This window comes from Cottoperca gobio, chromosome 22 (assembly GCF_900634415.1).
Source record: "Cottoperca gobio chromosome 22, fCotGob3.1, whole genome shotgun sequence".
Classification (NCBI taxonomy): domain Eukaryota; kingdom Metazoa; phylum Chordata; class Actinopteri; order Perciformes; family Bovichtidae; genus Cottoperca; species Cottoperca gobio.
In genome coordinates, this window is record NC_041376.1 from 9,968,197 (window position 1) to 9,995,808 (window position 27,612).

General features: G+C 40.7%; 1 protein-coding gene across 1 annotated transcript; it reads right to left on the bottom strand.

Annotated features, from left to right (window-relative positions):
• Positions 1-1,924: 1,924 nt before the first annotated feature.
• On the bottom strand, positions 1,925-23,137 carry prkcha (protein kinase C, eta, a). The gene is made up of 14 exons (XM_029460145.1): positions 22,387-23,137; positions 18,629-18,692; positions 16,173-16,326; positions 16,043-16,077; positions 15,527-15,609; positions 14,808-14,937; positions 14,576-14,709; positions 14,331-14,462; positions 13,888-14,061; positions 11,175-11,329; positions 7,125-7,263; positions 6,420-6,608; positions 2,670-2,816; positions 1,925-2,506 (listed from the first exon to the last, which is right to left on the bottom strand). Exons 1-14 carry the CDS (start codon positions 22,735-22,737, stop codon positions 2,357-2,359), a joined length of 2,037 nt encoding a protein of 678 aa, XP_029316005.1. The 5' UTR covers positions 22,738-23,137; the 3' UTR covers positions 1,925-2,356.
• Between the last annotated feature and the right edge of the window lie 4,475 nt (positions 23,138-27,612).

Genomic DNA, 27,612 nt, shown 5'->3' on the forward strand with positions numbered 1-27,612 from the left:
ACTCTGTTGTGTAACAACACCATTAACGCAATGCTTTGAAAGATAAATGTTGAAATGTACAAGACAGATTGCACTGCAACTGTAATGCCATTGTATGATTGGAGTTTGCTTTCGGAGTCATTCCTGCACAGGTAAGAACCATGATCTAATGTAACCACTGATGTATCATAAAAAAGAATCACAGGATTTATGTTGTGTTGATGCACAAAAAGTCCAAGTAATGTGTAGAGAGTCTTTTTCATTATCTGTTGCTACTTTCGAGGGCTATCAATCATGCAGGCAGGACAGCAGGGTCAAACCCGGATTCAATCGAGCGGTGCACAGACACTGCTGGCAGCCACCAGTAAGTCTCAGTAATGAACGTTGAGACAAGGCTCCTAAATCTTCCCTCTCATTCAGACATTACCCGAGGTAAGCCTGCAAATGGGGCCACGGTAATAGGTAAACAAAAAGGCAAGTCATTTAATCCAATGACCCATTCTTTGTGTAGCGCACACACCGCCCGTCTGTTAGGGCAAAGAAAATTAAAGAAAATTAGTTGGCAGCTGTTAGGTCTCTCAGATCAATACACTTTTAGGTCTTGAAAAGTTACAATTATGTTCGACAGCGATGGAAGCACAATAAGACGAGCTTAGACAATCCACTCTCTCAAATGTATTTTATGCAAGTCTTTGCATGAGCTCTCGTTTTGTGCTGTAAAAATCATAGCAGCACCGCATTCAGATTATACTACACACAGGCCTTTTTGTATCCGGATGCCACCAATTTGTGGTATTTAGTCTCACACTCCACTACAGGATAGGGGGCTGAGGAGATAAACAGATGTGTGAGCCTGAAGACTTCCTCCCTCAAACTAACAGGAAGAGACCAACTCCGTTCTGAAGGTCAGAGCTGTTCGTGTCTGGGCAGGTTGAGCACAGGGAACACGAGATTCCTGTCACTGGTTCCTTTTCCCTCCCTTTGTTGTCGTTTTGTTCAGATTCCATTTCTATCACCAACAGCGCACACTGTACTGTATTCATGCTTCTCAAAGTGTCCCAAAAGCATGATTCTTGTCTGCCTGTTTCGATCAAGGCTGACAGTGATGACGCTGTGTGGTTTCCTGTTTACTCTCTACTGGTTTACGATGACAAAATTAACTACGAAGGACCCCCCCACCATGAGAATTGGCTAATGCAACTGTAGTGCAGAGATAGTTTAAAGTTCTCTCTCTCACTGTCTAACCTCTCATTTTATATTCTCACAGTGAGGGTGGTTTAAGTCTTCAGCAGGGAGCATATTTAATATCTTTTTTAGATTTGTGGATTTGAAAATGCCCGTGTGAGTTCTCATTACCCAGGCAGTCTGCCCACGGACCTTGAAGCTTTCAAAGGCTCTGTGTTTGTTGAGAGAAAGAGAGTGTGTGTGTAAGCAGAGAGCAGCAGACTCACTGGATGCTTACTGTAACTCTTGAGAAACTGTCAGACGCACCTTCAAGGCTCAATTCCCAACATTTGCCAAACCGCATTCTTCTTCTGGCACAAACAACAGTGTGGGGTAATCTCAAAACTTTTGGTTATTTCACAGTCGGCATGACTCCCCACAGAGCCCTCTCTCATCTCTCATGAAATGTTGCATCATCCTCTACATGCCTGGTCAAATTACATGGAGAATCATTGAGACGGATGCAAAGTTTTTGTTACAGAGTGGGACTGATGATTATATAACATTGAACTATTATCTGAAACTACCAGCAGCTACTTAGACAAATCATCCATGCTATATTTGTATGGTCACATCATTAAAAAAACAATTTCATCTGCTGACTCAGTCTTTCCAGGATTTTAACTGGCAGCTCGACTTGCTTGGATTCTCTGGTAGGCTGGTTAAAAGTGACTCTGTATTTTTCTGGAAAGTGCTAGAACAGAAAATGACACACAAACCCTTATGCTCCAAAAAGTGCATTTTCATTTTAAGCAACCGTAAGCAAACTCATTCAGAGCAAAATGTACAGTACAATTCTGAGGGTGTACACCTTTTTCAAACAAGTTTTACAACATGTCAAATACACCATTTACACACTGGCACTTGCATGAATTTGTCCCAACTGAGCCTTAAGTCAAAACTAAATGTCATTTCAAAAGATGATCCCATAATACTTCTTTTGGGAATTACAGAAATGCTTAAGAGTTCATCAGGTGCAACCCTGGTTCTTGCCAAGCGTGTTTGGCTGACTCCTCGGCCCTTTGCACCCTCATGTCTCTGGGGAATGTGACAGTATCATACTGCACGTACCACTGGGAACTGTCTTAGGAAAAGTCACGGACACTGAGAAGAGTGAGAGTGCAGGATGACTGCTGGATCAATGAGGAGACTCTTAGCTCTCCTGCAGTTCAGACGAGGTGAAGGAGAAGTTACGAAACTCCTCCTGGTTGATTGAAGGGATCAGAGGGTCGTCGATGGGCGTGAGGGTGGGCTCTTCCTGAGTAAAATCTGGGTCAAAGTTGTTGACGTCTTCTGGTGTTTTCTGAAAAATAATAAAAAGTTATTCCTCAGCAACAACATTTTAGCAAAGTCGCAGTGACAGGGTAAGACAAAGTCAAACATTACGTGATGTCTGCTGAGTGTCTTCATTATCATTCTCACACTCTCTCACACACACAATTAATTAAGTCATTCAGGTGACTTACGATCCTGGGCTTGAAGGGAGGCTCCATTTCTCTACGATTCAGCTTCTCCCAATCGATGCCAGTGAAGAAGGCGTGGCAGGTCACAGCGCTCTCTCCACCCTCCGAGGCCACACAGCCCAGACGCCGGGCCGGGTTTTTGGTCAAGAACTGTGAAAAACAGTTCACCCCAAAATCAAAATACATATTTTCCCTTTTTCTTGTGGTGCCATTTATTAACATAGATTGTTTTGGTGAGAGTTGCCGAGTGTTGGACATATATTGGCCATAGTTAGAGATGTCTGCCTTCTCTTGAATATAATTTAAATAGAGGTCACTCGGCTTGTGGTGCTTAAATCCCCAAAAATAAATACATTTGAAAAAACTCAACAGAAATGGCTCTTTCCAGAATTCATGACCTAGTTACTGAAGATAATCCTCAGATCTTGTTGTGAGCAGTTTCATGTAGCAACCATTTTCTTTCTACCTAAATATTTTCAGCAACTCACATCAAAACAATCTAGTTGGATAAATAGCACTACAGGTAAGTAGTAAGCAGGCAAGCTGATTTTGGAGTGAACTGTTCCTTTAAGACTAAAAAAGACATTTTAGAAATCTGTTATTTATCAAGAAATGAGAGCAACAACTAGTAGCATCAAACTGTGAATTTCTGCATATGATGTAATTATGCATCATATGCTGGAAATATGACGCACGCTATTCAACTAGATCAGACCAGAATCTTTTGGGAGTAATTCCAAACTGGACTGGACCCAGGGTGATATCCAGTTAATCCCTGGCTCCCAATCAACAAGAAAAAACACACCCTAGATTGTATCTGGCACATCTGCTTAAGTTAAAGAGAGTTCAGCTGGTTTCAATAAAGTGCAACTGAGGTGTGTCAACTTCCTGGTTTCCCAAACAATAGAAAAGTGATCACCTGTTTAACTCCAACGTTTTCTTACAAACGTAGCAGCCAGAGGGAGAGGTCCAAACTAAACAAACTCAAAATTGAAAAACTTCAGTTGTTTTCAGTTTCCTCCCAGAAGCAAACAAACAATAATAAATGTTTTGGACAGCTCTGTCTTGGCAGAGGAGTCTGTGCACACCTCGGGGCTGGCGGTGACATTCAGGCAAGGCCACAGCAAACTGACGGGCCTCCGTCTGCACAGTGACAGTGGCCAGATTAACCCAAAGTCATTGGATAGATCAATATGTCCATCAGCTCCAAACACTATTAACTACCAGCGGCCTAAACAGCACCGCTTGCCTCAGCAAAAATAAGTTCACAGGGAAAGAGAAAGAGGATTAGAGAGATGTCAATGTAGATGAAGAAGAACCGCACTAAAGGAGAGATGAGAAGATAAAAAGGGGGGGGGTGAACGTAAAACACCCTAATGTTTGTTTTGCGTAGTTTAGACCTGTAACTCACAGTCTTCAGAAGCCTTCTAGGCAACTTTTGTTCTCAATTGATGCCAAGAACAACATAATCATCAACTTCCAGAGACTTGAATCCTGCATCGAGACATGCTTTTTCAAGTTTAGGAAACCATTTCAGCACGGTGCATCTGCACATAATACAGACTATTACAGAGCAGCCCAACAGTATGCCTCGATTCTTTCTATACAGATCACACACACACACACACACACACACACACACACACACACACACACACACACACACACACACACACACACACACACACACACACACACACACACACACACACACACACACACACACACACACACACACACACACACACACACACACACACACACGCACACGCGCGAGGCACTTTAGTTTAATCCCCCTCCTGTTTTGTGTTGCTGTTTGTAGTTGTTGTGGTGGTGGTTGAGTTTGTTTACTTTTTTAAAACCTTGTATGAATGTTTAATTAAAAATACAAATTAAAAACAATCTTCTTTAAGAGACTATAGTTTAATGCTTATGCAGCCACGTGCAGGGATTCACAGCTGTAAGCACGACTTTGATGATGTGACTTGTTGTTAATGGGTTAAAACGTAAAACCCACACCAGCACGGCCATTGATGTGGAAATAACTGAGTTTTAGAAAGACCAGCAGGGGTCAGTCAGTTCAGGAGCTTACAGACCACTAAACCTAAGAAAAACTATTACACGGACGCCATTTTTCCATGGCTACACGTCAGCTGTGCCATCCTCAGCACCAGACCTGCCATGTCAGCATTACTACACGAAAAGCCATTAACCACTGCGCCAGCAGAAAAACACAAAGCAATCAGAAATAAATACTATTCCATTATTCAATTAGTAAACTGGCAGAAGATTAATGAATAGATAACTATTTTTTTTCTTTCCCCCCTTAGCGCATCTACTGCAAGTGGATTTAGTGTTGGCGCGGTCGCAAAGACAACCGAACCACTTTAGTTTTCCTCAGAGCTCACTAAGCGAGGCTTATAGGGAACCAATCTTAACGCAGATGCCGTCATTATTCTGTAGATATTGTGCAATCACATTGATAAGTGAAAGCAAAAAACTTGTCTATTGCCACTATAATGAACAATTTTGATTTGATCAAATATTTGCTGCTTACACTTCAGTAATGCGTTTGTTTTTTTACATCAATGGAAATCGAGTTTGGGCTCTGAGAAATTGTGATGGACATTTTATACTGTTTTCTGATATTGTATAGACTAAATTAAAGTAAATCTTTTTTTCAGACCTAATTAATAGCTTCATCTGATGATCAACGTCCACCTGGTTGTAGACAAAAAACACTAAAATAAATGTATTATTCTAAATAAATAAAGTAAATACTAAAAAAAGTAAATACTCTGAACAAACTCAACAGAACTCCATCTGAACTTTGTTGCAATAGATCAACTTGAAGTAAAAATAGTGCAGCAGCGTTCAAATCCACGGATACAAACAAGCATCTTTAAGTAACGTGCGACACGGGCAGCCGTGACACAAATCACCAGGGGAGATCGGTCCTGTGCCTCCTCAAGCATGTTGGAACAACAACAAGGATAAGAGGAGGAGAACATGCTGCAAATACGGGAGGAGTGGAGAGAGGGCGGAGGTGTGTCGTATTTATAGCATGTGTGCTGTGGCTGGGCAGTGGACGATGCCTTAATATAGTTATGTAAGAGACCCTGGCCAAACAGCTGGCTGGCAGAGCTCTGTAGGCTGCCAGTCACTTTGCAGTCAGAGAGCGGCACTCAGTCTGAAGGACAACAAATAACAAACGAAATCCAGAGCAAAGCTCTTCCAACACTTGACATCTTATACATGTTACTCCCTCTAGGAATGCAGGGAATTGGTCTTTTGGTAAATGTTCACAACTTATTGGTTTTTCTCCACAATGCTCGTCACAAGTCCAATGAGAAATTGATTTCTTCTATCATTAGTTCAGTTTAAAAATAGCTTCATAGACATTTCCTGCAATTGTATAATATGTAAAAAGTCACCCTGAGGCAATCTAAGGAGCGCAAATGTCTGCCAAAAAGACAAAGACGACAGCAATATGCAGAAGTTTTGCGTTCGTCTGCTTTATATCATAATAAACTGAATATATTTGGGTTTCGGACTGACAAAACCAGACATTTAAAGACATCACCTTTGAAGAACTGGGATGGACATTTTTAACTATCTTTTTATAGACCAGACGATCAAACGAATAATCTAGAAAACTATCGGCAGATTAAATCGATAATGAAAATAATTGTTAGTTGCAGCCCTATTTTACAAATTGGTGAAAATTAACCACTTTAAAAGACGCAGACTCACAGCTTTGAGTATATTCACTGCCTCTGCACTGAGCCAAGACGCATAAACAATCTCTTCATTGAGGATGGATTCAAAGAGGTCATCTTCATTTTCGGCCTCAAAGGGAGCGTGTCCCGACAGCATCTCATACAGCAGCACTCCGAGAGCCCACCAATCCACAGAGGGCCCATACAGCATCTCCTGCAGGATCTGTGGAAACATGTCACAGCATATCATTAAAGTTAACAGCACAGAGAGCATTACAGCAAACTTAAAAAACCAGAGTGGTTCGGTTGGTGTATCGGCTGTGAGGCTACACGGAGGAGCAAGTGTGGACTGTAAAAGAAGCCTTTCATTAATCCAGACACACAGTCCTGGTTAGAGAAAAATCTCTCAAACATGAGGACACAGATCATCTTAATCCCTCATTATGAAAACCAAGCACGTCTGTAATGAGGGGATCCGGCCTCGTCAAGTAAACAGAGCCCTTCACAAGCTGACCTCACAGGTACACTGATTTCCAGTAAGTCAGGAGGGAGTTTGAGTGACGGCCAGTGACCGCAGTGTTTGTTTTCAGTGAGGTGGTGTAATGGAGGATGGTACTGAGAACTGCTTCACATGAACTCAGAGGACCTGGGCTGCAGGAAGCTAAAAGTGTTTGAACGTATTCTTTGCTGCAATCTGTTAATGTGAAAAACTGAAATATATAAAACAGTAGAAACTGACCTCGGGGGCTATGTAATCTGGGGTCCCACAGAAAGTTCCTGTGGCCGCGCCTTCAAATATGCCCTCTTTGCACATGCCGAAGTCCGCCAGTTTACAGTGACCGTCTTTGTCAAGCAGAACATTGTCCAACTTTAGATCCCTGGAAGGCAAAACAAACACGGAAACGAACAGAATATTAGATATTTGTTTGGGGACATTGTTATCCAGCAGACAAACGGAAAACAGTAAAATCTGGAAGCCATTATTCAAACAGGCCTTAACTCGCCTCATGCTGAGAAATGTTGTGTGTTTTTAAAGTCTGTTGGTGCTTATATTTTATTGCTCGTTTCTTTTTACTGTTTTACAGTCATTTTCTAACAATGTTACTCTTGCAAAGCACTTTGCCACATTGCTCTGTGAAAGCTGCCATACTCAATGTTACTTATTAATCATCAGACAATTAAATTAAATTGACGCCAACAGCTGCTAAAATGTCAAGTTTGTGCTCAGTCTCCAGTCACACCTTGATGGTGTTGTTTCTAATTATATCTAATGGAGGTGGACATTTGTGGCGAGACAAAAAGAGAAGGGCTTCTGTAGCAGCAGGAGACGCTGACAGACGTGATTTAACAGAACGTTAAATAACATCCAGAAGAGTCAGAAGACCATGGAGGCTCTAATGTCAATATTTATTCTAACTTCAGGAGGAAAAACCGGAGCGATTGGTTTCAGAACACATTGTTACAGCAGCAAATCAGACATTGTGTTGTTAATGATTCATTATGGGTTGATTTCTTCTAAAGATTTAAAATATGTGATTTGTGATTTTCAATAATATCAATAAAATTGACTCAATCGCTGAAATGAGTCCTTTTAAATTAAATATCAAATTAAAAATTGTATATTTAAAAAGGACCTATAGAAGAGCTAGCTGGAATTACGTCTTTGCTACATTGTTTTAATTATCACACTTTCTTTTATTAATAAAGTTATTACATTGGAAATAGTTTCATAATGTTGTGAAACTGATGAATGAGCACGTTGGAAAAGTCTCCACAGAAAGCGATAACATCACGTCTTGTAATATCAGTGGAAGTGTCTTCCCCAGTGCCGTCTGTGCACGTGGAAACTATGGAAAAGATCTCCTCCTCTGTGTTCATGTCAGCTGCTGCTTTGTCATCTGACTGAGAGATTAAACCTTCTGAGTGTGGGATCTGGAGTTGAGCTCTAATCTGCAATCAGGTGACCCAACTTTAGACCAAGGTCATTTTACAGAGATTGATTGAAGCTGGATAGAGCCTGTGCTATTACATAGTATCCTATGTAGAGATGCAGATTTATTTCCTGTCTATTCCAGCAGCAACAACAAAAAGGATCCAGAGTGAGTTCCTCAAACAGAATGACAAACACAGTAACACGCCCATTCTGAATGGAGAAGAACCAGACAGACTGCTGATCAAGCAACACCGGTTTGGTTGTATTAGTTTGCTATACGTAAACTGATTGTGTAACAGTGACTCATATATTTGTGTTGACCGTTTGTCCCTCGCAGGTTTACATACAGGCCAAAAAAGGAGAGCAACTCTGACCGCACAGCACACGAGCATGGGAGGGCTTAATACAACAGGATTAACAAAACGTTGGAGGCCAGTAAATTGATTCATGTTGTCTGTATTAAGTGGGTGTCTGTGATATATGGCCAGACGTTTTAATGCCCCAGAGCACTTTCCAGGCTTCTATATTTTAGAATGTGTCCTCTGAGAAATGAATCCCTAACCCTGCCGGGTTTATACCATGCTCTCCTCACACATCACGGTGCAAATAACCCACAGCAACGACTGAACAACTAACTGGGTAACAGATAGAGTTGCACTAATATGAAACTTTCCAAAGAAGAGAAGAGGAAGTGCTGACAGACACTATGACGCACATACCAACTGTGGTTAAAGGGTGAGAGTACATCTGGACAAATTACCGTGGCCTTCTGAAGTCTTTACAAATACACATCAACTTAACGGTTTACCACTCTGGTACGCAGTCGCAATATAGCAGTGACTAGTTATACGAGAGGATTTAAAGCACTAAAGCAAATAAAATTGTGTATGAAGTCATTACATTTTGAAAAGCCATTATTTCTTAAATATTGTGTTCCCTCATATGGTTTGCTCTCTAACATGGTGGTGGGGATTAACAATAACGCAACACCTCTCTGGCACAGTCCCAACTAAACTTTATCACTTTCACAAAACAAAAGTGTTTATTGGAGGGCTTTTTCACTGGATTGCATGACAATGAGCCATCAGGCGTTTATCCCCCCCCCCCCCAGTATGGTTTTCTGCCTGCAGCCTCAACACCCACTTACTCACTTTGTAGGCACAGGGAAACTGTAGTGCCCATGAGTAGGTCCAAAAGACTCTTTTTTTCCCCCTTGTGCTCTTAAATAGTTTTTAGAAAATAGTTTTAAACGGTCCTAAATGACCTAATATTTAGTCTTTATGTTCTTAACGTCATGCTTGCCCAAGATGTTGATTACTGTTACATTTGACGCATTTCAGGATTCACTGTGTAACAACTGTTTATGCTGCTGTACCCTGCCCTGTCAGAGTCTTACAAACATGAAACCTAAACTGAGCAGCTGTTCATGATACTGTGTTCATCCTCCCGCAGAATCTAAAGAATTGTTCAAACTCATCCAGCCTGGGTCCAGACTCTTTGAAATTAAGTCCATGCATTTTATATCATGAATAACCACAGAAGAAAAGGACGTAATGGGAAACATGCTGTAGAATCGACTGAAAAGCTCCAAATCACGACTTTACATTAAGATAAAAGTGTTATAACTATTACTAACCAACTATTACACATCACAGTCACTTGAGGAAACAGATTTATTTAAGGGGGCAGCGTGAGCTCTGCTCTTCTTACACTGGCCTGATGTGCAAGCTGCTCTTTGGCTTGTTATTTTAGTTGTAGCACGCAAACTACGTGTGGCCTCTTAAGCTAGTCATTCTTTGTGGGGCAGGCAGGACATAGAACACTTGGACCACTAAATATAACTCGGGGTTTAGCTCACATGATGCATGCTTCTTTATCATCATGCACTGGCAGGCACCTAAAGGTCTCAAAGAATCTACTCAAATATCTGATGCTGGAATACAAGCAGTAAAATGATTACCATGTGAAAGTCACAACATTAAATTATAATACTAACAGTGCAGTTCAGACAAAATGAAAATTGTAACTCTGTGGCAATCTGTTGTGTGGTGATAATCATATTTAAACAGAACATTTGGATGCACAGCGCAAGTGTCTGGCTGCAACACACTGCACTGCAAGTGCTGCTTGGAGAATTTAATGGAAAATTTCATTAAGGGATAATAGTTTGAGAGGAGGCTGAGACGAAGCCACAGGGGCAAGCTCAGTGTATGATTGATGGCTTCCAAAAGTCACCGATGATGAGGAAATAATGGCTGAATGAACACAGTTAGTATATCGATCTTAAAGGAGTATTCCAGAGATTTGTATTTTGCTCCCATAAAGTTGGACAATTTGGCAGAAGACAGATTAAATAAATGGTCAAAACCAATGCAGAAAAAAAATAGAAAGATTGAGAGAGAGAGAGAGTGAGTGTGTGTGTGGTATTTAGGATTTTATTAAACTGTCAATCTGCGACCACCATCCGCAAATCATCTCCGTTCAGCCCACGATACGCTGCGTCGGTCAAGGGAGAGATAAGCGTGAGGGAGTGTGTGTGTGTGTGTGTGTAATGAGTCAGCAGTATTGTAGGTGAATAAATACTACAACTCCTCAAGACCACCTGCCAACAAAAGTTATATTTCTTTTTCATTCAATTCAGTTGCTTGAGTATGTTGATAGTAAAAATGTGTCATTGTAAAATTAATTAATTTATGCAATTTATTTGCATATGTCAATAAATATAACATATTAAAAATAATAATAAAAAACACCTCTCTCTCCCCCCTTTCATATCTCATGCTGTACCATCAATAAAAAAGGCAAAAAAGTAAAAATATATATTTTTAAATGGTGACTTTGTTCCCCGACTCAGACCTGTAGATGATGCCTTTGTCGTGCAGGAACATGAGGGCGGAGGTGATCTCTGCTGTGTAGAAACGTGCCCGAGGCTCTTCAAACTTCCTGGACTTCTGGATGTGGAACATAAGATCTCCACCATTCACAAACTCCATTACAAAGAAGAGACGGTCCTGTAAAAGGAAGCAAGGAGACGACATTTACACATGTGCACAAAAATCCCCACTAGCCTCACAGAGGCTCCCATGTTGTTCTACAGTCCAGGAGCCCAGGACCATAGACATGCTGATATTGCTTCAAGGATGACACGCGTCTGCTAATCATAAATCTCACGCGTCTGTTTAATGGATTCCTGTGCAACTAACCGAAATTGTAAGTCAGCGGGGCAAAAGAAATACTGATCAAACCCATAAATCTTTTTCTCTCATTGCAGGCTATGGTTGATATGTGATCTAGAAAATGAGAAACTGGAGGGGGAAAAAACACTGCAGGAGAACGTGATGTTCAGATCTGCTCATAAAGCTTCTTGAAGTCAGCTGGACATTCAGCCACAGCTGACTCGGTTAAACTGCTCTGCGGTTTAAGGTGTGCTGGTATCTAATGTTTAGTAATAACGTGCTGCACAAGTAAAGCAGGCGGCACTCTCTGTGTGGTGTAGCATAAAGGGCATCTTTAAATATAGTTTCTTGGTTGTACATCTCTACTGAGTCTCCGAGATATAAAATCTAAATGCTCGTCACACTGATGTTTGAGCTCCATAAGTCCAGCAAGTGCTATTATTTCTTAAAAAACCTGATTCACTGTTTTACTTGAATTAAATTCCACAACTTGAACATTAGAGTTACCACAGAGGCCATTTCCTGGAGAGGTCATTTCAAAGTCAATCTTTTTAATGGTTAAGATGCGCAGCTGATGATAAATTGCTGTGTTGAAGGAAATTCCAACGACGCATCATTTGGTAAAAGAAATTAAGTAATTAATATGTGCCGACTCATCACCACAAGCGCAACACATCCCCTCTCCCACTCTTTCCACACACGCACAGAGAAAAGTTCAAAACAGATGCAAATGCACTCTTTAAATAGTGAAATCTGGAAATGTTAAATCTTATACTGTGCACTTCTGTTTGAAAACGATCCTAAGTGCTCTCAAGAGAAAACGTCAGGTCATTTAAAGTGACGACCAGCTCAGAAAAAGGGCAATGAGACATCTAAAGAAGTATGAGATCCAGAGGTGAAACAAAGGTTATTCTGTGGTTGTGTGTGTGTTTGAATGGGTTGGCGGTCAGTGTCATTGAGTAAATTCTTCGTTTAGTGCTGCTCTATTTTGATCCGAGGTGAAGTGGGTCCGTGAACGTTCAAGTTCAAACAACAAAAAGCAGATTAGAAGTGTCCCGTCTGTGCCAGCCTCATTCACTCCCTCACAGGCATGACACTGGGACACTGCTGCCACCTGCTGACCAATGTAGGCATTACAACGCTGTGTCCTAATTCTACACCAAACACTAACTGTATACACTGTACTATATACCAACAGTGTGTGACACTGTACTATATACCAACAGTGTGTGACACTGTACTATATACCAACAGTGTGTGACACTGTACCGTTTTGTGGTTAGTATACAAAGAAATCAACTTCCTCAGCTGTTTTGTTCTAATAGGCAACTAAAGGATTATGTGCAGGTTCAGATGATTGCGCTGATAATACATGATATTTCATATATGCCATGCTATTTATACAAAATGTACATTAGGTTTGTATTTATTTATTTAAATGTCTTAGTAAGCAAGGCTGTAAGAATGGAAACTATGCCACATGAAGCGCTTGAAAGAAATATCTAAATATTAAGACTTAAAGATGGAGTGTGGGACTTTTACATATAAATGAATGTCCGTTACATTCAAGCCGTTACTAACCAAGTTCACACAATGCTGTTTAAGCCTCTGAGTTGTGGTGTCCAGAGTCTGTGGCGACTTTGACACAAGTATACCTGCAGGTGAGCTCGCTGCCTCTCCCCCGCTCTCTTCGTCTTCCTGTGCCAATTTTTATTTATTTTTTTAATCCTTCCTCTGAAGGTTGAGTTTCTTTTTTTTTAATCTAAGTTTTGACCAAAGTTTGAGCTGCTGCTCTGTGCTGCTGTCGCTCCCATAGGGTAATTACTCTCACTGCCAGAGGGGGGAGACAAAGGTTCTGCATCAATGTAGAAACAGGAGGGAACTGTAAATAATACCATACAGTGTTGTTTTTTTTATATATTGTTAAGTGATTCTGAATTATAACACAAGTAATATTAGAAAAGTGGTATACTCAGAAGTAATACATTGCAGTTTAATGACTTACGTTTTAAAACGATCTTTGCAAGGTGCTTGTATGCAAATGAACTACAATCATAACACCTAAAAGACTCAAATAAATCTTTATATTACTGCAAAGAGGCGGCTTGTTCTCTAGCAGTTCGGGATGGGAAGGCATCAGAGCTCCTTACATCCAAGAATGTTCCAAATACAGTAGAAAAGGGTGTTTTAGAGTTTCACACTCATTGTTTGCATGGTGCTCCTTTCAACTAAAATCCCTTGATCTGAAAGCAATTCTTTAGAAGGAGAAGGTATTGGGTCTGACATGAAAGAATGACCTCTGTTGAATTGCAAAAATTAACAGATTGCACTCGCAATAAAAGCGTACTCACTTGTGATACAAATGTATGTGTGTGTGTGTAATCTATACTGACCGGCGTCTGGAAGCAGCAGTACAACTGAGTGAGGTAGGGGTGACAGCCGGCCAGAGACAGCACCCTCTTTTCAGTCATGGTACACTCCACATCATCGTCCTGTAAAATGATGTCCTTCTTCAACACCTTGATCGCAAAAACCCGATCTTTGCCGTTAAGTCTCGCCAGCATCACCTGCAGATACAACATACAGGACATCGATGAGAAGTCACAGGTTTTTCCAAATTCAGTGTCACCTTGATACAACTCCCATCATTATAGATGAGGTTTGTCTATTTAAGTAAATGTATTGTAGTACTTGATATTTAGTTACTAGATATTTCTGAATGAAATGCCTCTCGACCGTAATCCAACATTCTACCGTTTCCCTCATTGTTCACCTCCAGCAGGTCATCACTTCATTACACAGAGCATTTCTCATTATCTCCCGTCGTCATTCCCACCTTGCCAAAACTGCCCTTGCCGAGGACTTGAAGGAACGTGAAGTCTGAGATGCCCAGTCGAGGGATCTGCGACAGAGTGTCCATACTCTCACTCCTTTCAGTGGGCGCCCTCATCTCACCGGCACTTTTGGCCTGTCAGTGCACAAATGAATAAATAAAACACCACTTAGATCAGCCGTATTGAAGACACATTTAGGTGAAATGAACACTGATTTGACTCATTCTGTAAAAGTCAGCCGTTGTACCACTGAGTTGCGTTTCGAGAGTCCTCCAGCCTGCAGACCCATCTCTGCAAGCTTATTGGCCAGTTCCACGCTGTTGACTCCACAGTTGGGAGCAACGTTCCCTCTGCAGCGGATGTGAACATTCATTTTACAGACTGTAGAGAGAAACCAACGAGACAGGGGCACTCAGTAAGAGAAGAATGAGGACATTTGAGATCCAGATTTTAGAGACAAATGTTGACGCAGGTCTTACTTTTACAATGCAGCCCCTGCTTGACGATTCCCCACAGCAGGGAGCCACAGTGGTCACAGAAAGTGGGCGTCTTGAAGTTGTGGAGGTTGAACATGTGAGGGACATTGATGCTGAAGCCTTGGTTTATGGGCTGCGGAGAGAAGATATACTGTAAATTAACCACTTTATGTTGCAACAGTACGTTTTACCACATATGTACATATTCTAAATAACCTTAATATGACCACACAGAGTGCTCTGTGGAAAATGTTTGGTTCCTACTTTTGTCATCGTAGGATCAGTTTATTGTTGCGTTTGCTTCGCTCTAAATTTCCCAAAGGAAGAGAAACTTGTAATGCTCAGCAAAATATAGTAAAAAAAGACATGTTCAGATGCTAAAACAAGCCCAGATGTATTTATGAAAATACAACAAGCATGAGGGGAAAAGTGTTCTGGCTCATTGACCAGCTCAACACAAAAACAGGAACCTGTACAGTCGGCTGAACACTGCAGGGGTGTGGGTGGGTGTGTGTGTGTGTGTGTGTGTGTGTGAGTGTGAGTGTGAGTGTGAATCCTGTATTCCACACAAACCACTTGAGAAGTGAAAAACAACAGCAACAACATGATTGGTGAAACCTTCTGACACACTGATTACTTATTGATCCGATGATCGTAACAGCGTAGTGTTACTGTGAACAGACAGGGTGTTGCGTCTTATCCGACAGTCAAACTATTCTTACCTGTTCTTTTGCTGGATTCTTCATGCGTGGACACACCGTGACGACCAGCTGGTGGCATCGTTTGTGAACCACACAGGTACACACTGGAGAAAACAACCGCTCAATGTCAGACTCGTAACTCATGTCTGTATGTTTAAAAAGGAAAACGTGGGCCTCATAATGACCATTTGTATATTATATAATTATTCAACCTGTGTTACTTTGAATTTGTGCCTCCAAGGTGAACAAAGAATCAAAAAACGGAGGAAAGTCTTGATGAAAATGGGGGGGCCGCGTTTAACAACGGCAAAACTATATTAAAAAAACATTAGTTTACAAACTCTCACACAACGCTTGCAGTATAATCCAAGTCTCATTCATACTGCACCAGTTGTGTGAGAGTTTGATGTTGTTAAACGCAGCCCCCCATTCACTTCAATTCATCAAGAATTTTCCCCATTACATACAATGATCCTTTTGTGGGTGAAGTATTCCTTTAAGTAATTGTGGCAGAAACAGAAAATAACATGTGCTCACCTTGGCACTGGTAACCCTGCTTTCCAAAAACACCCCTACGAACAGAGAAAGAGACACAATCAGATCCAGTTTACAGTCCACACAGACACGTGCAGGCCGCAGTGAGTTGTCCTTGCTTCGACTTTCTCACCAGATGAACTCTCTGCAGTGGAAACAGAAGGTGGGCTGACGGAGGAACGTGGACATGAACTTGTGTCCGTTGACCTGGTGGATCTTCCGTCTTAAGGCCCCCTGGCGCTTCCTTGTAAACTGCTTGAAGGTTTTCTCTGTCACTGTGACATCGTCTAAGAGAAGAAAATAAGAACAAAGGTTTCAAATAGGCAGCTGTTTGTTAACAAGATCGCCTTTAAATATTGTAAATCCAGAATTTTGAATCCAGTTTCGTTTTTTGTGTGACTTTTACATAAAAATGACTTGTATAATGTTTAAGTCTGAAAGTGGCTAAATTTAGAATGACCTAAAAAATCTTCTCATTTCAGAAGCTGGAACAAGCAAATGTGTGTCATGCAACAAATTAATGATGGAAATTGTTGTTAGTGAATTTTCCTTTGATCAATTAATTAACTAATTGTTTCAATATTAGTCCAACGTTCCCCAGAATGATGCTTACATATTTGCCAATGCCAGGTGCAACATTCCCTGTTTGACTTGATGTGACCAACTCGACCACCATTTAACAAATATTTTTCTTTGTATCACCGACTGACTCGCCTTCTTTAGACATTGTACTGTGTCAATTCATGTGCATATCTGTTTCCCTTTGTGCACCTCTCCATGTTTCGGCTCTATGTGTTCTAGTTCTGAAGCCATTTATGAGATGAAAGCCACATAGATTGCAGAAACCTGCCTGCTGAGCCCCCGCAGCACCCCTGCAAGCAACAGATACATTTGTGGTAGAAGTGTGAAGGGGTTGCTTTACATTCTTTATAAAGTGCTCTCTCTGAAAAACCGCCATCATATATTCAACACAACTTATTTTTTCTCTGAAGTGCAAATTATTGGCTTAAGGTAATAATTGCATCAACTTTCAGAGGAATCGTCTCATGAAGATGTGAAAATTAATGACTCCGAGGATATGTTAATGTAATAAATAAAACTAAAAGTCATTTAAGTTTTTGTTTCACATGAGCAAAGAGGTTTGTCTAATGCAGGGGTGTCAAACACGCGGGCTAAAACAGGCGGGAGGACTTTGCAAAGTGTAAAAATGAGTTGTTTTGATCCTAAAGTAAAATACTGTTCCAGATATCTGTGACAAAATATTTTGTGCCTTTGTAGATACACTGTGATCGTTAAGGCTGTAAATGATAAACTGAGGCATAATATTGTTGCACCTTTTTTTCTTAAGAAATTTCAGGTTGTTCATAATGTTTTGTAAAAAGATAGTTCATTAAATTTTACTTGTACTTTTCTTTAACTAAAATGAAGGGAAAGATTTGGAGTTGTCGTTATTTATAGGTTATTAGATTTTACTGGTCCGGCCCACTTGAGATCAAATTGGGCTGCATGTGGCCCCTGAACTAAAATGAGTTTGACACCCCTGATCTAATGCAACATGTAGACGTGGAGAAATCCATTGCATTAAACATTATTTGAATATTTCTTATTCATTTTGCAAAATGTTGAAAAACAGCCAGAATGGTGCATTCACTGACCATCAGTATGAGCTTGTAATTTATTTTATATTTGGCAGCTGGCTGTCATTGCTCAGTGCTGTTTGCAGCCACTCACATCCCTCTTGAGGTTAACAAGCACTCAAATGTGAACATTTCAGAACATTATTTGGCTTTTAGGTCACCTATATTTCAGCAATAGTGACCTTTAAAATCACATGACTGATACAGTATGTACACTCTGAAAATACTGAAAAAAAGCTGAGCTTATCACCACAGTTTGGTGAGTAACTTGTGATGTTTGCTTGTACTATTGTAACAGTATAGTGCTTTTCTGGAAAACAAACATTCCAGTGAACAGAGAGACAGGTAAAAAAAAAAGATTATAATAAAAAGGAGGTCTGTGAAATGTTCCGCTAGTTTCCAACAGTGGGAAAGAAACTGAACATCTTTAATATTTTATGCTTTTTGCCATGTGTTTCTAAATAAAATAAAATGTTAGTGTTTCATGAGCTTTGACAGGCAGTGGGGCATGCTGGAAGCAGATAAAAAAAGAAGAGGAACTTAACAGAGGCAAAGCAGTGACTAGATAACCAGACTTCTGCTTCACAAGACCTGCTAGGTCACTTCCTACTCGTCTTACATCTCCTTGGTGAAACAATGAGGTACACATCTACAGCAAGACCGAGCATACCTGACACATACTAACCTACTCGAGTCACACACAAACATGCGTGCACACCTATTACCATTACTCAGTTGCTCTCTTTGTATTTACACATGATTATTATTCAAAACAGTCAGTGTGTCACGTACTAGAAAAGACAAGACAGTGACTAACTGAGTTGGGATAAATGGTTAGCGCTGTTGTTAAAGATCGTGTGAAAAAGAAACAAAAGGAGGAAATGTGTGAGAGCAATGTTTCTGTATAGGGAGAAACACTGAGCTGCATTTCAATGTACAGTAGCCGCCTTACCATCAATGAAGGATCCAGTGAGTGTAATATGAACATAAACCTTGCCCTCTGGCTCCAAGTCCATCTGCAGACAAACAAACACAAACAGCAATTACATTTCTGCATTCTCAATTAGCTAAACAGAAACCGGGTGGAACATAGGTTAAGATCCACTACAATTATAGAAGACCAGTTGAACACATGTGTCCCAAACCAACATATCAAACAAAAAGAAAACCAGAAATAATCCTCTGGCAATTATATAACTTAGAGTTGTTGGTGCTTTAGTTACAGTAACTTGCTTAAATCTGGCATACGAGATGGTATCTGACATTTGACTATCAGTCCTTCAGCTCTGGTATAAGAAGAAGGGAGCTGCACAAGTGCATATTTTTGCATTCTTCAGTGTGTACGTACTGTCGGAGGAATTTGGACACCGTGTCAGAAAGAAAACAAAGCAGGTCTAGCAGGTTGGAATGGTTGCAAAGGTTGTGGTGATTTAATGCTCAGCTGAGAGCGACTACTTACAAATGTCTGAACATTAATTAAAAATCCCTACATACTGACGAGGGTCTTCATAGAGATGGAAAGAAAGAACAAGATACATCTAGCAGCAACCACCGAGTGGAAACTTTGGTCACTGTCAGGATCTATTTATGTTACACATACACCCCCGGCTGGAAACTAATGTCTGACCACAAAACAGTGACACATTAAGTGTCAATTGTGGCCACTCGGTAAGTACATGTAGTGTAAAATGTTCATTTCATGTAGGGTTCATTTCACTTTATCTCAAACGGTTTTGTTTTCAATTACCTGCTCACATCCTGTGTCTCGATCTACAGTCTAGACAGTCCACAGTGAAGAATTCCTCTATTTGTGCTATCTGTGGTATTTTCACCTTTGCTTACGCTGGCCAACGTCCATGAAAGAACTTTGGAGCTACAATGCATATCTGAAATGTCTCTCTTCTCTGGTGAAATAGCTCAGCTGTACAAAAGGATTCAGGTTAAAGGAAAGGCTGCAAGTTTATTCAAGGCTGTCGTAAAACTATATTTCCATAAGAACACAGAAAGAGTTAGTGGCTGTTGCCGAAGCTTCATATTGGCGATTGACTTTGGCTTGATTTAAGAATGAATTTTAGCGCAGAACGAGAAAGGGCTGCCCCCTTTTAGTCGATTAGAGGACTAATTGGTTATTTTGATCTTAGTCCACTAATATTTCTTTAGTCAAGTGGTAATATTTTATACTGAATTTCCAAGAAACGTTTGAGCACATCTCTGGAACATACAAGGTTTAAAGTGGTGCATTTACACAATTATTTGTGGAGAAATTCAGTCACAGATCAGTCGAGTAAATCAACCAATCGATTAGTCGACAAACTCGTACGAGTGTCAGTCAAATTAGAATTTCTTTAGTCAAAGACAGAAATGTGAATTTAACACATTTCTAATTACTTTAGACCGGAGGACCAATTACAGTGACCACACTTATCTAACTGATCCAGGAAGGTGAAGCGGATGATTCTCTGATCTAACACAGATGTGTCTAAAGGCAGCATGATGCTGTAGTCAAAAAGCAGAACACTTAGTGCTGCATCACAAAAGGAGGAAGTTTCTTTTTTTTAAAGTGCATGGGGCACGTTTCAGTCGAGCAAGCAGTAAACTCTGCTGGAAAATGTTGAGGAGCCATATTTAACCTACTTTCAGTTTCAATGCTCCTCAGAAGCTCTTGATTAATTCAAGCCTGAGAAAGCAACACATTGTGAAATTAAAGAGCTCAGTGGAACAAGTCAAAGATGTCACAATGTAGTGCCATGTAGTGTCAACTGGTGGGAGGCGAAGGAAACTGGCCTCATGTGTCTAAATGTCACACGGTGAATGTGTCAGATGGATGATATCAGAGCTGAAAATAATTTCAAGTTGAAAGAAGTTAAGAGAAATTTGGATGAGAGCCAATAGAGAATGTTTTCCCAGTGAGCCCTGGAGCACTGATCAGATGGTGGGAAAGCTGTGATTAGCAGCACTGTGGGCGTGTGGAGACTTGAGCCTCAGTCTCTGCTGCCCGACATATGAAACAAACCAGCCGAGCACTTGTGTGCTACAAAGCACAAAAAACCCTTCACAGTTCCGATCTAGCGGATAACAATTGTCTTGAAATGAGAACGCTAATAGCTTCTTCTGAAACTGCGGGCCGAGCTCCACTTTCACACCACTTCCCCTCAACGTTTGGGGTCTCGGTGGTGGTGTGTGCCGAGCTGCCTCTAATGTTTTTGCATTTCTTAATTGATTTGGCAATAACCTGCTTAAAACATACATAAACACATACTTTTCCCTCACATAAGGATATGCATTTCTCATTGCTTTTACACACATTATAAATGTATGCAGATGCTGGAGGGGAGACACCTGTTTGCCTTGAATAGTTGCTGATATCATAATCTATGTACAATCTTTTGTATTAATTTGCTTATTTTCTCTTTTGGTCTTAACAATGTTTTGTGGCTTTGCCCTGTCGAAGCAAACTCTAATTATAGCGCCTTGCATTGGATGTTCTGAAGTGCACCAATCTTGTTTGTTGAAGTACTTCTCAAAATGTTATGTTGAAAATGCAATGAATACACTTGTTTACAATGTATGTACAAGCATCACCTGTCAAAGAGCATGCCACTGTGACTTACCCACAATGCATTGCACGATCAATGTAAATCTGTCGACCCACTGAGTGATTTAATTAACTTAAGGTTTGGACAATTTTGACAATTATTCAGAAAGACTTGCTTAATTGACAAAAACGGCATTGGCTGAAGGAGAATATCTGTAGAGGAGAGACAACTGTTCATGTGAGGAGAGTGTTGTGGTAGTCGATACCACCTCAGCCTGCTCCGGGTGGAGACAGGCTCAGGTTACATTCACCAATACCTGCAGAGGTTTATAGTCTCGGAGAGGATGCAAATAAGCAAGAAAAGTGAAACTCCAGTTGAGCAGTTTATTGTTTGTGTCTGGAAGACAGTGAGACTAATGCGATACTCCACATCAGGCCTTTAATCTGAGCTTTGACAAGGTCCATTTTCATCCTGAGCTCTCAAGTGTGCATTAGGAAGGCGGGTGTGGGGTTTTCTCACCATACAATTGTTTGCAGGTCAAATGTTGTGCAGGCACGGGACGATGCAAGTCTGTTTGTGCACTCTGTGTGGTGGTATAACAAGTCTTCATATGCAGAATTAACACCTTGCCAAAGCAGTGGGTGTGTGCTTTCAGACCACAATGGCTAGCTTCACAGTAGAAGTTTATAAGCCAATGAGTGCAAGACATTAGCGGTCCCTGTCCGGTGCATACTACCCACACTGAGACGTGAAGGTGTTGGGCCTGTGCATACAGGGTAGTGTTAATGTTTTCAGGAAGAAAAACAGGCACTGTTACTCACGGTGACACGTGTAGCGAATTCCTGAACTTTCTCTCAAATGCTGTTCTGTGATGTTGCATAAGGAGTTTACAGAGCTGATTCTGTTTCCATGTTGACTTATCTAATCTTATTCTATATTCAGGAACTACACTTTTTAAATCTGTTTTACAGTGTTTTTCTAGAAGTAATTGGGGAAATACCATCAAAACATTCATGGGGGGGACAATAGGTTCATGTACCAGAAAATAATCAAGTGAGGATGTAACACACACACACATATATATACATATACATGTTCATCCGGCCATGATTAGGTTAATTGTGACATAATTGTTTTCCAATGTATGCTATTGACAGGACAACTTTTCACTCACCCATCCATCGAAAGTCTCTCCTGTGTTGGAGGTTTTGATGAGGTCCTCAAACTGAATGATGCAGTTTGCCACAAAGTCATCATATCCGATCGGAGTGTCGTGAAAAACTGCCAACTCGATTTGTTTCCCGTCGTTCACGTTGAGGCAGAACTCCTCGTTGAACGTCGGCGTGTTAGTTTTCTGTTTGGTGATAGTTTGTCCAATTTTGAGGTCGTCCACCTTCACCACGATATAGGGGTCTAGGCCTGGAGCGGCTTTGTTGAAGATGACAGAGTGTCGGAGGGAGAAGGTGGTGGGCTTCAGCTCCACCGCCTCGCCGATCCGGAGCTTCAGATAACCGTTAAACTTCATTTTGATCACGCTAGTTTAGCCTCACGCGGGAACCAAAAAAACACTCAAGAAGCGAAAAAAACCATTCACGCGCACATCACATCAACACTTCCTCAAAACAAAATGCTGTCATAAAATCATAGGTATACTCTTTTCACCGTAATTTGATGTCCACGCTCGCGCTCTGCTGCCTTCATCCTGCCGTGTAGCTGCTCACCTCACAGCTCAGACATTTCACAGCCCACACAACGCGCCGCTCAGTGTGAACCTGTTGCGAGAGCTTTCAGTAAATAGGAAGCCACAACACAGACATGCCGAGGAGGAGGCACAAGTTCCGCATAACTTGTCACAGATAGCACACAAACACACACACGCACAACCTGTCACTGTTGGTTCAGTTTGTCACATGGTTGAATTTGTAGTTCTTGTTTATACAGAGGAGTTTGATACTACGCTGACCATGATGCATCACTGAAGGTGTTGCGATGGCTCACCTGTCCTGTGCTGAGTGGGAAAATACCGCCCCCGAGCGGTTTACTTTACGGGACTGCAAGTTCTTTCTTTCTTTCTTTCTTTCTTTCTTTCTTTCTTTATAATTTCTTACACTGCACTGTAACTTTGATTCTTGTATTCAATACCCATCTTATTCTAATTTAGCTTATTAAAATTATACATTATTTTTGTTCTTTAAAGGTTCAATGTGTAAGATATGCCATAATTTAAATACATACATTAAAACAATGAACATCAACAGTAAGTGAAGAGGAAACGTTATGTCAAAGACGTCTATGTGTCTATCTACTGAAATTAGCATCTAACTGACAGTTCCTGTCCCGTAATGTCCAGGATGAACAGTGAGTCAGTGCAGCTCCAGTCTTCCCTCAGACCAGAGGGAGAAGAAGTACAGCTGCCTGACTAGGGCAGACTCAGGGCTGGTCAACATTACATCCATGATCCCTGCACGCTTTGATAGTTTGTTTTGGTTTATCTCACAGCATGGCCTCGTCCCCACCGCTGCCGGCACTAGTGTGCGAGAGAGACGACTTTGTGTTGCTGGCAAATAGAAAACCGGAAGGTTGGAGTTCAATACCGGGGCTGCCACCGTTGTGCCCCTGAGAAAGGCTCTTATCCCCAAGTTGCACCAGGGAAACTGTCTCCTATAGTTAGTTCAGCTGAATTTGTTTGCTCAACTCCGTCGACTGGACCTTAGCCAACATATCCAACTATCAAAACCTTACAGTAAACACAGATATGTAAGCTCCACGTGAAGATTATAAAATAGCAGATTTATTTCAGCAGTCTGGTGTAATGAACTGACTGACAGGGTTACACAGGAGTGACGAAATATACAGTAAATCATATCAACACTACAAGAGAGAGATGTATAGCTGTAAAATACAATACACAATATAAAGAATACACTATAATACTCCAAACTATAAACAGGATAACATTATTTTAATAACTGAAGGTTTTGATGATTGATGAATTTAGTTTGTATGGACCCAGTAGCAGGGGTAAAATACTCCCCAGGTCTTTCGGAATTACACATTACACATTTAATCACTGTATAATTGTTGAGGTGTGTTTCTTTTATCGATGCTTTTGATGTTTTGGGTACTTTGTAATCAATAACGTTGTACATAACGTTTGACGGCTGTTATTTTTAGGCTTTATTTATTTAGGCTTTAATAAAACAAGATATAATATAATAAAGACAGTTTGTGTTTCCCCCCAGGAGGCAGAAGATGGGTCTACTCATCCATGTTAGAAATTAAAGGCAAGTTAATCATAACGTTGGGGGACTCCAAAAAAAAGGTTGAAATTGGAGCAGCTGTGGGGGGCAGGGGGAGGATTGGGCTCTCAGGATGCAATTAGACTCAACAGGATTCTCATCTGGAAAAGTGAAATGCTGTGAGACACAGTGGCCAATGTGATGTTTTTATTTATTTGTGATGACACCATTTGTCTAATAAATCAATTAGTCAATCGTCAGGAAATGAATTGTTCAAGTCAACTATCAAGCAACAATGCTGAACATAAGTTAGTCCCAGCTTTTCACATGTGAGGATTTGCTTTGTCATTCAGTTTGTAGGTCAGTCACAACCAGCATCGTGTTGGGTTCTAGGAAAATGTTTTGGGCTTTGTCCACTTTTTCTCCTAACATTTTATTGATCAAAAGATGTATTGATTATTTGGAAAAGGCAAATGTAACAAAAGAAAAATAAATTGGTGAAAGTATAATATAAATATTTATTTATTAATTCCCTTGCTTCTTTTCTTCCCAGTGTTATCCCTTTCTCTTTTCTTCTTTAAATGCCATTCCCTATCTGTGTGTGTGTGTGTCTCTCTGAGAGGGCTGTGCCTGCTCCATCCATAAATGCCAGGATCAAAGTCTCCACTTTATTGGTGTTAGACTTGACCTCTCACCCCACTCTGCCAAATGTCAGCGCTCCACATCTCTCTGCTCTGCTCCAGCTGTTATAAATAAAGAGCCTGGGTCCCAGATCTTACACATCCCTGGGATACAGACTGTCTTGTAAACAACATCTCAGACATGACCTTACTGAGCGGAGAAGGTCGTAATGATAAAGCATGCAGATAGTGGATTGCCCCGGTGAAGGAGTGTGAATACACTCAAAGCTATCAGCAGAAAAAGCTTGAAGTCTTCTGTCAGAACTGATGGATTAAAGTGAAACACTTTGCACCTGAAATTTGTGCTGCAGATCACCTCGACCAGAAAGAGTAAACACATTAGATTACATTAGAGTCAAAGAATGTTAATGGTATTTCTGTGCCTGGACATGTGAGAGGTCATACACTGTGAGTGCCACTGAAGCTGTATATGAGTAGGAAGATATTTTATTAAGGGGAGACACTAAAGGTGAATAGGGTCAATATTTTAACTAATAGATATCACATTGATTACTTACTTTAATATCATACTTTTTTTGTTTACAAGTTTTCTTAAATGTTATGTTTAAATATGCATTTCCCTTGTTTCCTTATTAAATATGTGCTAATTTGCATACATGTCCAGAGAAGAAATCTGCATGTTGGATAAAACCAGGTTCAAAATGTTTGTTTCAATTTCTTGACAGGTTTTTACAGAGGGAAGTTTAGATATCTCTTTTTGTTACTCAACAGCCATTAAAAAACTATTTTTGCCATGTATTTAGGAATAAAATGTAATATAGATAAGGCTATGAAGGATATAGGAACAAACCCCTCAGAATACACCAGCTGATTACTCAAATTAAGACAATTATTTTTGTCTTACAGGTTTTCTGAAATGTTATGTTAAATATGCAAATTAAGCTTTTTTAACTTAAGAAATCTAAAGATTTAAATAGACAAAGAGTAGTAGAAATAAATAAATGAGTATTTTGGATGTTTTCTTTCCACTAGTCTGAAAGAATACTAGAGAAAATAGCTCAAACGCTCAAACGACATGTTTCACATTGTCCAGCAGAGGGCAGAATAAGACTGCTAAATTATATTTTCCCACCCTCCTCTTCCTCTGCTTGGCTCTCTCTTATGATGAAGCAACTTTATTTTACTTCCTCTCTCCCTTGTTTTACCCTGGAGCCGGAGCTGGCATTTTTACGGTCCAGGATGATTTGTTTTGTTTCTTTGTTCTACCAGCAGTCCCCCTCTCTTTCTCCCTGTCTCTGTCAACTCTGGGCCTTGCATCCCCATTCCAGTCTGACTTTCTCTCTGTAAGTGGTTGCCAAATCTTGAATTATGCACCCATGGGAGAGGTCTCCAACTTCACATAACTCACACCTGACTGAGAACACAGACTTGTGGGCTACATGTGTACATACACACACAGACACGCGTGTGCCTTAGACACACACACACACACACACACACACACACACAGGAATGAATACACTTCTGATGTATCTCCTCAAGATGCCAAAATCGTACTGCACACAAGCACACGGCCAGCGACCAAAAGCCTCCCATATTTCAGACTGAATCTCTGTATACGACTTAATTTCAGCCACCTGTAGAGTTTCCACATTCACTTCACACTCTACGCTCCATTTTATGTCCGTGTAACCCAGGACAGCTAAACCCTCTGGCTCCCTGCCCAGGTACACCCTATAGCTGCAGCTAATGAACCATAGCATTGATGCCAAACAGGGCAGTGGGGAAAGGAGAGTATGGCCCAAAATATGGCGAAGCCCATTCCCAACTCTTTTGACCCCGGTGAGAGAAATCCTACGGGGCCAGTATACACCCCCACCATGCCTCCTGTACCACCACAAACTCAATTACATCCATCAGTCACTGGGCTGCAGTAGAACTAACCCCCCATCTTACAGTCATAAGACCCCAGCCTCTCCTCAGGTAAGGCTGTATAGAAGCTGAACCACACATGCAAACACACACACTCTCTCACACACATAGATCCCTGGGGCACTCCTGTGTGGAAGCAGGGGCACTCCATAAATCACACCTGTAAAAGCTGATTTGGTACTAAATGTGCTATATTCACAAGTGGTGTTTACTGCCAGTGCTCTACCACAGGAAAACACGACTTAAGATGGTACTTTTCTGCGGAATACCACGAGGTAGTGAGAAGGCCAAATAAGTTGGTGCTTACCATGTTCTTTAAAAAAAAAGTAATAGTATAGTTTGAGCATTATTTCAAGCCGTTATTAGGAAATGAGGAGAGAGGGGAGATTGTGATAACATCAGTGTCTTAAATTGGTAATGATGAGTGAACTCAAGGTGAAATAATATATCTTCTTAGCACCAGATATTAAAATAAAAGATAAGAACAGAGTAGAAGAGAATGGAGACCTTTTGATGCTGCAAATATAGGTATTGATTTGAATATTTTTAACATATTTGTATTTGTATTATTATTATTATTATTATTAT